Source organism: Manis javanica, chromosome 17 (assembly GCF_040802235.1).
Source record: "Manis javanica isolate MJ-LG chromosome 17, MJ_LKY, whole genome shotgun sequence".
Classification (NCBI taxonomy): domain Eukaryota; kingdom Metazoa; phylum Chordata; class Mammalia; order Pholidota; family Manidae; genus Manis; species Manis javanica.
In genome coordinates this window covers 7784217-7796470 of record NC_133172.1, presented here as the reverse complement: position 1 = coordinate 7796470, position 12254 = coordinate 7784217, and the positions used below count along the sequence as shown (strand labels likewise).

The 12254-nt window shown below is 55.5% G+C and overlaps 1 protein-coding gene and 1 non-coding gene across 3 annotated transcripts; both read left to right on the top strand.

The window, feature by feature from the left end:
• Nucleotides 1-872: 872 nt before the first annotated feature.
• Nucleotides 873-9571, top strand: NOP53 (NOP53 ribosome biogenesis factor). Of its 2 annotated transcripts, XM_017640859.3 has the most exons (13): nucleotides 873-1123; nucleotides 1580-1644; nucleotides 3099-3207; nucleotides 3910-4109; nucleotides 4510-4580; nucleotides 5653-5748; nucleotides 7069-7173; nucleotides 7260-7448; nucleotides 7813-7988; nucleotides 8171-8237; nucleotides 8929-9005; nucleotides 9105-9161; nucleotides 9511-9571. In XM_017640859.3, exons 1-13 carry the CDS (start codon nucleotides 900-902, stop codon nucleotides 9515-9517), a joined length of 1443 nt encoding a protein of 480 aa, XP_017496348.3. In that variant the 5' UTR covers nucleotides 873-899; the 3' UTR covers nucleotides 9518-9571. The 2 variants fall into 2 exon arrangements, with proteins under 2 accessions (XP_017496348.3, XP_017496349.3); XM_017640860.3 differs by lacking the exon at nucleotides 9511-9571 and having other exon boundaries at nucleotides 9105-9165.
• Nucleotides 8284-8395, top strand: LOC118970127 (small nucleolar RNA SNORD23). The gene has a single exon (XR_005057934.2). It is a non-coding gene; the product is annotated as a small nucleolar RNA SNORD23 (small nucleolar RNA).
• Nucleotides 9572-12254: the final 2683 nt, after the last annotated feature.

Sequence of the window (12254 nt, the reverse complement as noted above, 5' to 3'; positions counted from 1 at the left end):
CCTGTCACCTTCCCAGTGCTCTGCGCAAGGATCCAACTGAGTTCCGCGCGGTGTCACCCTGCGTGGCACCGTCCCTCTTTACTTTTTTCTTTTTTGAGTGGAAAGTGGGATCCCTATGGATAGTTGCCAGCTCTCGAGGGCCTCTGAGCTTACTTCCTTATCTGTAAACAGCGAAGATGAGTTGATTCTAGTATGAAATCTCAGGGGAACGAGGCAGTTACAATAGCTAACATTTAGATGCCAGGCACAATCTTAAATGTTTTATGTATATTATCCCTCTTAATCTTCTGAATAATTTATAAGGCATATGTACCATTGTCATCCCCATTTTACAGATGAGGAAACTGAGGCACAGCTAAGTAGCTTGCCCAAGATTAATGATTCCGAGGCTGCGCTTCTCCAGGGTTCTAATACTGTGCGTCTAACGTTCCTCGCATACAATGTCCTGTGCTTCCTACCTAGATATTCGGAAAGCTCTGATTTCCAAGATTTTAGGATTGTGACTTTGAGGGGCTAAACGTTATATGAGATTGGAGCGTGTCTGCTGAATCTGTCACTATCGGTTCTGATTTATCTACAAAAAACAAATTAAAAGATAATCAGTAAATGAAAAATGAAAAATAATACTCGGATTAAAAGAAAATTTCTGGGTGGCCAGGAAAAGTGTTCGCCTAAGGTTAGGGCAGAAAACCCACAACCCGCAGCCGAGAGGAATCCGCAGAGAGAGGAGGGGACGTTTACCCTTTATCAATATGGCAGTTCCCGGCCCTTTGCGATTCCCGCCACCTTACCAAGATGGCGACTACCGGAAGTGGGTAACGGAGAAGGCGGGGGATCTGCGTGCGCATGCCTCAAACTGGGTCTCAAGGCGCCGGCGACGGAACACTTTCTTTGGCAAGATGGCGGCGGGGAGCAGCAGTGGTGGTGGCGAGGACCGCTCGAAAAGCGAAGCCGATTCCGGCTTTCTGGGGCTGCGGTCCACTTCGGTGGACCCGGCGCTGAGGCGGCGACGGCGAGGCCCAAGAAATAAGAAGAGAGGCTGGCGGCGCCTCGCTCAGGAGCCGCTGGGGCTGGAGGTGGATCAGTACCTGGAGGACGTGCGGCTGCAGGAGCGCACGAGCGGGTGAGTGGGCGGGACTCCCGGCAGCCGGGTCGTGTTCTGTCGGGCCGGGTGCGAAGCCGAGAATGCTTGGGGGCGGGGGGCTTCTGGTCGGCCGGGACCACCTGTCCCGGGCACCGGCGGGGAAGCCGAAGGATAGGCTAGAGACCCAGGGTGGGAGGCTGGGGGACTTGGTAGGTTACCAGATGTAGAGCTCCAGTTAAATTAAGTTAAGGTAAACAGTGAATGCCCTTCTGGTATCCATACATCCCACGCAGCCCCCCGAGTTCAGTGCATTTTAAGTATTAAGCTTTGTAAACCTTCGGGGAGGGGCCGTAACCTGGAGTGGTCCATGGCGGGTAGAGCGTGCTCGAATGAGCATAAGAGGAAAGTTGGGCTCCGAGCGGGTAAATCTCGCTCCACAGCATCTTGCACCCTCCCCAACATCTTAGGCTGACGTTCTGCATTTGCGTCTTGCAGTGGCTTGGTATCAGAGGCCCCGAATGAGAAACTCTTCTTCGTGGACACAGGCTCCAAGAATAAAGGTGAAGAGCTTTTGTGGTGGTGGGACTGGACACTAGCCCACCTCACGCTTGGAGAGGGTCTGCATTAATGACGAGGCTTGGATGTCATATACCTGCTAAAAACGGTCTTTACTGTAAGCAAGAGGGCTTGGAATGAACAAACAGCAGACTAAAGAGGAATTTGAAGAAGTCAGATTTTCTTGTTATCAGAAATCTCAATGAACAGAAAAGCTAGAACCAACTAGTTCTTCTGCTTTGAGTAGATTAGACATAGATTATTAGCATGTGTCCTAATAACTTGCAGAGAAACAAGTTAAGGGCATGCATTAAGAAGTCTTATCTGTTTTAGTTAATATATGCTTTGATAAGAACAAGGTGGTTCACTTTAATGAGTAGTAAATTCATCTTAACCTGCTTGCTTTAATTTACTAAAATGCAGGGTGAAGAAGTGCTTCAGTGAGTAGCAGGATTTATGTCGATATGTAAAAAAACATAGACAGTCTGCTTTAATGAGGGGTAGCAACAAAGCCACGGGGTCTGCTTTAGTGGAAAAGGTTATTGCTTCAACACCAGGACACCCTTAAGGAACATGTTTGAAATCAGTTGAGTCTGTTCTAACAAAAATGAGAGGACCTGTTTTAGCAGAAAAAGAGTGAAAGAACTTGCTTTGAGAAATAGGGGACTTTGAGGAGTAGGAAAGGCCTGATTATTAAAGTGGTCAACTTTCACAGAAGTGAGTAGATGTGGTATGTAAGCCAAAAGGGGAAGTCTGGGACCTATTTAGTGAGCAGGTAAGGAACAAGTGAAGGCCTCTTCGCCTCCGTGAAGTCCCCTGGGGAGTGGAAGAGAGGCAGTTTATGGATTCTGCTCATAAGCGAAAAGGTAACAGTGACTGTGTGATCATGGTGCTTTATGCACTTGAAAAAATTCCACCTTCACTGTGAACCTGTGGATTAGGCATTAATGTTCTCAACACAGACCCACAGAGGAGCAGAGTCACTTTCGCGAGGCCCCATAGCAAATGGAAGGATACAGATTCTGTCCCGGGGTGTTTTGCCCTCAAGTTCTTGCTGTTTACTATCAGGCTTTAGAAGTAAAAAGCAGAAAACCCTCTGCGAATCAGCTGTCTTGGATCCTGAGTGCAGATCCTGGGGCTCGTGTTGCCGAGATGCCTGCTTTCTTGTTGGCGTTACTGGTTCTGTAGCCATTTTCTGGCTTTGGAAACTCCTCATGTGCAGGCCTGTGTGGGTCTGACTTTGTCCCCCACACGGGGCTGCCTCCAGCTGGCCCAGGAAGTGGGTGTGGGGGGGAGGGTGGGGGCTGGGGCACTTGGACGCAGGACTTTGGGGGCCTCTTCCTTCAGGTAGGAACCTGGGGGCAGCCTGGGTTGTGGGTCTGAAGTGAGGGGGTTGGGACTTAGTCCTGGAAACTGAGGAGGCCTGAGGCTTGATTCCTCTCCTTTGTCCCACTCCCAGGGCTGAGCAAGAAGAGGGCCAAAGGCCGGAAGAGGTCACTGCTTCTCAAGAAACCCCTTCGGGTTGACCTCATCCTAGAGAATACATCCAAAATCCCTGTCCCCAAAGAGTGAGTGTCCTGCCGTCCCCGGCCCCTTCTTTTCTGCTGGACGCCAGCCTCATGCCTTTTCTCTGTGGCAGCCCCCACTCATTTCTTGGTCCTAATGGAGTTTCTGGGGAGGTAGCGTGGTAGGTGTGGGTTGCTCAGAAGGGAGGGATGGGGTCAGATCCCGGCTTTGTGGAGCAGACAGGAGGGAGAGCAGTGGGGGGCAGTGGGGGACCAGGGTGTTCTGGCTGAGGCCTGCAGGCGTGGGGCTTGGGCCTGGCCCTGACCCTGAGCCCTGACAATGGAGATGAGGTGGGGAGGAGCTGCCGTCAGGCGGGGGCTGAATGACTGACCCCCGGATGGGCGGAGGTTAGGTGGGTGATGGGGTAAACATGGGAGGAGCAGTGGCTTTTCACGGTGAAGCTGAGGTTGGCTTTGAAGTGGTGCATGGGATGCCTGGGAGATGCTTGGTGCAAGCGCCCCAGAGCTGTTGTATTGTTGGGTGTGGGGCTCAGGAGAGGCCGGGGTTGGCGATGGACCTGGGGATGTGGTTGCTGGGCTGTTGGACCGAGTGCGGAGCAGGCGGGGCTGGGAGGAAGTTTGCCCGGGGTGCTTGGGAGAGAAGGTGCTGGGGATGCGTGAGAGGGGAGCCGACTGGGAGGAGCGGGGGGCTTTCTCAGGCCTCTCCCTCACCCACGTCATCTGTGCCGCTTCTCCCCGACCCAGCATCCTTGCCCACCAGGTCCCCAATGCCAAGAAGCTCAGGCGGAAGAAGCAGCTATGGGAGAGGCTGGCAAAGCAGGGCGAGCTGCCCCGGGAGGTGCGCCGTGCACAGGTCCGGCTCCTCAACCCTCCCCCACCCAAAGCCAAGCCTACACCCCAGGACACCATTGAGCAGCCCTTCTATGACCTCTGGGCCAAAGACAGTGAGTGCTCTAGCTGTCACCTGTGGCTGGGGACAGGGCTGCCACGGGCAGTTGTGCCTGTCGCGTACTACACAAGCTCTGTGTCTGGGGGGTGCCCCGTGAATGTTGCTTTGATGATCTTCGGCAGTTAGGCATCTTGCAGTGGCTCTTTCCCCTTCATGCCCCCCTTTTCCGAGTGGGCTTTCCTGAGGGCCAGCTTCTGACCCTCAGCCCAGGGTCTCTTCTGCTTTCTGGACCCCGTCCAGGTGCTCTGTTGCCTGGCATTCAAAGCCCCTTGGGGTCTAAGCGTCAGTCCTTCCCTCGCCTGTGCTTCGGTGCTGCCCATGAAAGTGGGAGGGAGCCGAGGGTCCTGCGGGCCGTGCGGGGGAGCCCCCAGCAGCCGCCCTCTCTGCCGTCACAGACCCTCTGGACCGGCCCTTGGCTGGCCAGGACAGCTTTTTCCTGGAGCAGACCAAGAAGAAGGGCGTGAAGGTGAGACTGAGTCAGGGGGCCTGCGGCCCAGACCACACGAGTGGGGGCCAGGCAGCGGCTGGTGCCGGGGAGGGAGAGAGAGCCGGTGGTAGCGGGTTGGTGGGCGTGCTTTGGGGAGGTCAAGGACACGTTACTGAAGAGAAGCACTTAACTGCTGGGCTTCAGAGATGGGAGGGAGAGCCTCCAGGCAAAAGAGCCCTCTGGGCAAGGCTGTGGTGTGGGGCCGGCCCGGGGGGAGAGGTGGGAGAAGTCCCCACAGAGCTGATTTTGGAGTTTGATTCTGAGTGTGTTTGCACTGACAAGCCATGTGGTCTTGCTGGTGAAGAGGTGGGATTACGGGGGGGGCAGGCACAGCAGCGTGGGACAGAAGGTGGGTGACCCAGGACAGAGTCCTTGGGCAGAAGCTCTGGGACTGGCAGGTGTTGGGTGTGGGGAGTGGCAGGGGGCATCCTGGGTGACCCCTGGGCTTCTGCTGGAGACTGAGGGCCTTTGCCGAGGTGGTGGCCAGCCGGGCAGGGACGAGGAAAGGCCGGAAGCAGAGGTGCTGCAGGCTGGGCCGCCCAGACCTGAGCGTGCGCTGGAATCCCCCAGGGTCTTGTTCACATGCCCATGCTGATGTGTTGGCCCGGGTGGACCTGGGATTCTGTGTTTCTCGGGCACTCCCAAGGGCATAGAGGGCCACACTGTGATGTGTCAGCCCTTTGTCATCTGTGTCCTGCTCTGCCAGACAGAAAACCTCTGCCAGACACTGCAGACTTCAGAGGGACAGGCTGGTGACTAAAACCAAGACCCACTGTCCCATGTGGGCTCACAGAGACCCTTCTCAGGAAAGGCAGCTGAGTCCTGCCTGTAGGAAGCTTGCCTGTCCTGGACATGCCCCGGGGTGGGGGTGGGGGGCCAGCAGGTGCCATTGTTCCAAATGCTGGATCCCAGGGGCACCTCCCAGCAGGAAGAATGTGGGCTACACCCAGGCCTCTGCTGCCTCCCTGTCCTGGTGTCCAGGTACTGAGTCTGGGAGCCTGAATGGTGGGGCTCCTGGGCCTCACCCTGCTGTGGTCTTGTCCTCTTCCAGCGGCCACTGCATCTCCACACCAAGCCCTCCCAGGTGCCAGCCGTGGAGGTGACACCTGCTGGAGCCTCCTACAATCCATCCTTTGAGGACCACCAGGTACATGGCCCTGAGCAGGCCTCTCGGTGGCCACCTGGCCACTTGGTCGGCGTGTCTTCTCCAGGCACTTCCTCCACGCCCACCCGGTGCTGGAGACTCAGCACTACCCGAGACAGCCCTGGGCCTGCTCTTCTGGGGCTCGTGGTGCAGTTGGGGAGATAGACCCGTTCCCAGAGAGAGATGACCAGGGTGGGCAGGGCTGGGCTGGGAAACTCGGGGGTCATCCAACCCAGCCTTGGTCGTCAGGGCATCCTGGAGAAGGGGACGTCAGAGCTGAGACTGAAGGTGTGAGGAGGAGTGTGCTCTGGGAAAAAGGGAGCAGATGTTCTAGGCAGGGGAACAGTATGTGCAAAGGCCCAGAGGTGAATGAGACCATGCTACTTTTCAGGAAGTCCATGGGACCTATATGCAGAGGGCCTTAATGAACTCTTAGCGGGCCAAGTGAGGGCAGCAGAGAGTTCAGCAGTGGGAAGACCTGGCTGTGAGAGTCCCTGTGTTTGTTTCACAGACATCTGTTAAGCACAGGTGTGAACAGGGGGACAAGCTCCCTGCTTCATGAAGCCCAGGTTCCTGGAGAGAAATCAAGGTCATTGCGTAGATGCAGGACACCTGAGTGAGTGCTGCTTGGCACCGTTTAGGATGGGTGGTCTCTGAGCCCCCCGGGAAGAGAAGGCAGCCGATAGCCAGGGTCTGCAGCAGCGGTGCTGGGATGCTGAGTGTCAGAGGGGGAGGTTGGCTGCAGCAGAGGAGGCTGCTAGCTGCTGTGTGTCCCCACGGGACTGGCGCGGGCAGCATGGGTGCTGAAAGACCAGTTATCTTTTTTTTTTCACTTGCTTTACAGAGGTGGTAGGATTTGTCATGTGATTTTCCCATTTACATGCATGGCTCATGGTGTCCTCAGAGCTGTGCGGCCGTCCCCACCGTCACTCTCGGAGTGTTTCCATGACCTCTGAACTACATGCCCAGCAGCCATCACACCCCGATTCCCCGTCCCTCCTAGTCGTGTGCAGCCATAACTCTCCTGTTTCAGTGGATTTGCTGCTTCTGCATGTTCTATGCAAATGAAGCTGAGCAGTCTGTGTAAAGACCAGACTGTCCCCTGAGAGAATTGGCAGAGCAGATAGGAGGTTAAGGATTTGAAAGCCCTGTCCGGCTGCTTTGCAGTGGGTGGGGTGAGGCTGTGGCTGGGAGGCCAGGGAGAAGAGGGGCCCGGACTGGGCGCTGGGGTGGGGGCAGATGGGAGGGAGGAGGGCCGAGGCTGTAACTCCCCAGGGGACGACCCTGGGCCTGGCTGCTCACCCCTTCCCCACCCCCTCCCAGACCCTGCTCCGTGCAGCCCACGAGGTGGAGCTGCAGAGGCAGAAGGAGGCCGGGAGGCTGGAGCGGCAGCTGGCCCTGCCTCCGGTGGAGCAGGTCGCCACCCAGGTGAGCCCCGCCCCGCCCTCCGGGCTGCCCCACCCCCTGGCCTGCCCAGCCCTGGCCCCTCACTCACCTGGCCCCCTCCCCGCCAGGAGTCTGCCTTCAGGGAGCAGTGCCAGGGGCTGCTGGAGGAGTCCGATGTGGAGGAGGAGCCGGGCGAGGACCAGGATGAGGGGCTCGAGGCTGGGGGAGCCAAGGCTTCTGCCACGCCTGTGCGCCTGGCCACCGTGGAGAAGAAGACGGAGCAGCAGCGAAGGCGGGAAAAGGCCGCCAGGACTCTGGTGAGCACCGCGGGCTCTGGCCCGCTTTCCCTGCTCCCGAAGCCTGCTTTCTCCCCTCTTCGGCTGCTTTTGCTCTGGCCTGCTGCTCTGCGCTGTCGGGATCCTTGGAGCTGCTGTGTCAGCTGGGGCCTGTGTCCACCGCCCTCTGGGCTCAGAGGATGCAGCAGGGAACACGCCAGGTCAAGTTCCTGCTGCCCGGGGGCTCGTGTTTGGGGGTGGGCATCTGGACCACAGACCAAGACAAATGGATAAGGAAGGTCAGTTCAGAGAACAGCTGCTGTGAAGACGAGCAGCTGCCAGGTGGTGGCATGGGATTGGCCAGGGGTGGCGCCGGGCTGAGCCCTGGCCTTGCCTGTCCCTGCAGCGAGTACAGCAGGCTGCAGTGCGGGCCGCCCGGCTCCGGCACCAGGAGCTCTTCAGGCTGCGAGGGATCAAGGCCCAGGTGGCGCAGCGGCTGACAGAGCTGGCGCGGCGGCGAGAGCGGCGGCAGGCACGGCGGCTGGCCGAGGCAGACAAGCCCCGCAGGCTGGGGCGACTCAAGTGAGGCCCAGCTGGAGGGGTCCCCCATCTGGCCCCTTCCTACCTTCACTCAGCCTGGCCTCCTCCTGAGGACCGTCTCTTCCCCCCGAAGGCCCACTGCTTAGCATGCTCTTCTGCACGAGGGGCCTTTGAACTCTGCCCTGGGCCAGCTGACCTGAATGCACTGCCCCTGTGTTCTCTAGGTATCAGGCCCCCGACATTGACGTGCAGCTGAGCTCAGAGCTGTCCGACTCACTCAGGACCCTGAAGGTACTTGCCCATCTAGGGTGATGTGATGCTTTTGGGGAGAGCCTGGTGCCCAGTGATGACCTCCATCCTTGCACCCCGTGCCCCCTAGGGGCTATGGGCGACATCATGGCTGCCTCCAGGCTTGGCCAGTTGGGCTGATGCCTGGGGGGCTGAGGGCACAGGGTCCTCATGGGTGAGGGGCCAGGTGATGTGGTGGTTGGAGCCTGTGACCCTCAGAAGGCCTTTCCCTGCTGCCAGATCCCAGCTCCATCTACTCTCTCAGACCCAAATGGGTCTCCCTAAAGCTCAGGACCTGCTGTGGCTCCCGAGCACTCCTGGCAGGAAGCCCCACTCCTCACCACAGCCACAGGCCCTGTGTGGTCTGGCCGGTCTAGGGTCTCCAGCCAGCTGTGCTTCACTGGGGAGCCAGCCATGCACCCTTCATCCTGTGACCCCGGCCCTTGCCTCTGCTGCTCCCTTGGCCCTTTGCCCCTTCTGCACCAGCCTCCTTCCTGTTCACTCCACACCCAGCTCCAGAGTGGCCTGTGGGTCACTATCTACCACCCCCACAAGCCTGGTGCCAGGCTGAGCCCCTGGTGCGCATGAGGGCTTGGCTGGCCGGGAGCCTGCAGGGGGCTGAGCTCCTGCTTGATCCTGGCTGGACCCCTGGAGAAGTTAGGGCCCTGCTGAGGCCTCCACGTCTGTTCCACAGCCTGAAGGCAACGTCCTTCGAGACCGTTTCAAGAGCTTCCAGAGGAGAAATATGATTGAGCCTCGTGAGAGAGCCAAGTAAGAGGCCCCTGGGGCTGCTGTGGGTGTGAGGGTATGGGGAGCCTTTCTGCCCACCGTGGGCTTGCTGGTCGCTGACCCCTGCATTCCCGTCCCCAGGTTCAAGCGCAAGTACAAAGTGAAGCTTGTGGAGAAGCGGGCCTTCCGTGAGATCCAGTGAGTGGCCCTCCCTTCCCCTTCCCCTGCCAGGCGCGTTGATCTTTTGGCTGTGACAGAAGCACGACTCTGACCTTAAGCAAAAAGAAACAAGCTCTTCTTCCTGGTGGTATCTGCCAGTCCCAGGGCCCATCCCAAACCCAGGAACTGGCCAGCGGCTGAGCAATGGATGCTCCCTTGGCCAGATGCAGGAGAAGGGCAGCCAGCCAGGTCACCTGAACCCAGAGTTAGGTGGGGAGGCCCCTATAGGGAAATGGAAGGGCCCAAACCAGAACGAGGGTGTCAGGTGGGTGAGGACTTGGGCCCTACTCCCCACCTGCACCCTCAGCCCCCTTTCCTCTGTCCTCAGGTTATAGCCACTGTGGGACACCGGAATCCCCAGCCTTCAATAAAGCACCTTCTGACCAACACCCTGAGCCCTGTGTGCCTTTTCTCCCTCCTGCAAACAGCTTTTCTGTTCCCCCAGCACACGAGGGTGTGGGTACCAGGACCTTCATCTCCACCAAAGCCTGCTGAGGACACAGGGTGAGGCAGAGGCCCCTTCCGGCCGTGGCAAGGTGGGCGGCCATCCCCGGACTGAGGAGGGTCTCCCTCAGGCAGAGGAGATACTTGTGGACTGATTGCTGGGGCGGGGTGGGGGTCAACTCCAGGGAAAAGAGCCCCCTTCTTTCTGCCCCAGGTGACAGGCGCAGTTCTTGGTTACAGCGGTGGTGTGACCAAGTCACATTGGTGGTGAGCACTGACTGTGCTCTTAAGCAGGTGGATTTGCATTGAGCCCTCAGGAGAGCTAGGATTGTGTTAAAAAGAGGAGGGGACAGGGACATCAAAGGAGGTTAATTTTCCTCCCCCATACCTATTTAAAAAGGATTTTTTAAACCTTTATTCTGAAGTAATGAAGGACTTTGTTCTCATCGAAAGTCATGAATACAGTACAGAAAGATACCAAAACACCATTACTGTCCCCCTTGGCATTTGCCCTCCATTCAAACCCACTCCCTTCTCTATTGAGTAGCTGTCACTGCAGCTCAGTGAGAATGATTCCATTGTGTTCTGTGTGCGAGTCTGTATTATACACAGGTACATGTGAGAATTGATCTCTGCCTAAGGATTAGTTCTGTAAGGTGCTGTTTAGTGCATCTTGGAGGGCATTCATTCCCTCATTTTCACAGCTTCATTAGATCCACCATATGGGTGCTGTCATCTCACGTAGTCCCATCGTGGTCCTTCTAAGGAAGCTGAAGGGAATATCTATCTGTCAATCACATGTATCAGGTGGGACAAGTAGCTGGAAGTGAATGTCTAGGTCAAAGGGAAGGTGTATGTAGAAGGTCATTAGATGTATTCAGCCAAACTCCGTGTAGGTTCTGCTGTTTCCCCTCTAACATCATGGGAGCCCACTTGTTTGCTCATAGCTTTCCTACGAAATGTGTTTTTATTTTATTGTGCCTGATTACTAGTGAGGTTGGTTCATGAGATGACTGCTAATTTCTTATATGCCAGTTCCACCCTTTTGATCATTTTCCTTTGGGCTGTGTATAGCATTTTCTTGTTTATTTGTAGCAGCTCTTTATTTTTGTATAGCTCTTAAGTCTGTCATACATGATACAAATGTTCTTCCCAGGTTGTTACTTTTTGACTTGATAGATGGTATCTTTTGTCAGAAGAGTTCAGTGTTTTTAATTCTGTGTTAGTCTTTATCTATTTTTTATTGTGTCCTTTGGGAAAGTTGTTGTAGGACAAAGGATTTATAAAAAATAGAGCAGGCAGTTTATAAAAGTGGATGAAGGGAAAGAGTCACGTCAGAGCCTCTCCCTTTCCCCCACATCCGGTAAATCATGACTTTAAGGAACTGCTCCTCATCTTCCTCCCTCCTCCCATCTTAAAAAGGATTGTTGTACAGACAAGAAAATGGCTCTTTGTGTATGTGTGTGAGGGAGGGGGCAGGGCACAGTAGGTGGAGGTGAAAAGGAAAGCCACAGCCTGCTGAAGAGCCCTAAGCCCCTGCCTCTGATCCACTGAGTCCATTCTGGGGCGAGCGCCTGAAGGAGCCTGCGTGAAGAGCAGGACACGTAATGCCCAGAGGTGGCCGTCAGCGCCTCTCAGATACACAGCTCCCAGGGGGTGGGGGCAGTCACAGCTACTCCAGGGCAAATCCTGCCGCCAGGACCACGGGAGCCCCCAGGAAGTTTGTGCTGCTTTCATTGCTTAGGGAAATGCGTCTGTTCCAAGTTTCCCAAGTGTGCAAAAGGTTGGGGGGAGGGTGTCTGGCAAAGGCACATTTTTTACAGAAATTACGTCTCACATCTGAATTTTAACATCAAAAGGGAAAAAGAAATGCTGAACCCTGAGGACTTGCAAGCTGAAGTGGTGTAGTGATGTCTCCGTCTTCCTTTGAAATGCGTAAACAATGGGGTGGATTAATGGACAGATGCCCAGATGCATCTCAAAACAAATACAGCGAATGTGGGTGGTAGGATCTAGGTGGTGGGGCATGTGGAAAACTGACTTCACTGTTTGAAAATTTTCCTAATAAGGGGAATATGGCACATTTGGGATTTGCTGTGGTAAATAAGGTCCCTTCCAAGACCCTTTTGAGTTTTTAATTTACTATTTTCCCCAAGGCAGATCTCTCAAATTGTAAAAGCTTCAAGCACTAAAAAATGCAGCTCTGCCTCTGGTTGTGATGGTTAAAATGTACTTACCAGATAAGTAATGGCTGAAAAATGATGTATGTCTGTACTACCGAATGAGCATGACTTGACTGTTCAGAAGGCTGGAGGCCATTTGTAGGCAGCAGCCTAAATTTGTTAAAAGCATTGGCTTGGTAGTTGGTATCCTGATTTCAAATCCCAGCCCTGTTGCATACATACTAGGCGTGACCTTGTGAAGGTTACTCAACCTCTTGGTGCCTCAGAATTCCCATCGGCAAAGTGGACATGCGATAGCGCCTACCTCACTGAATTATTCCAGGGATTGAGTCGGCACATGTGAGTACGCAGAACGGGTCCTGGCGCAGAGTAAGCCCCAGATGAGAGTTTGCTAGTATAACAATGTTAGGAAAACAAAAATGGTTTTTTGAAACAAAAGTGTGGA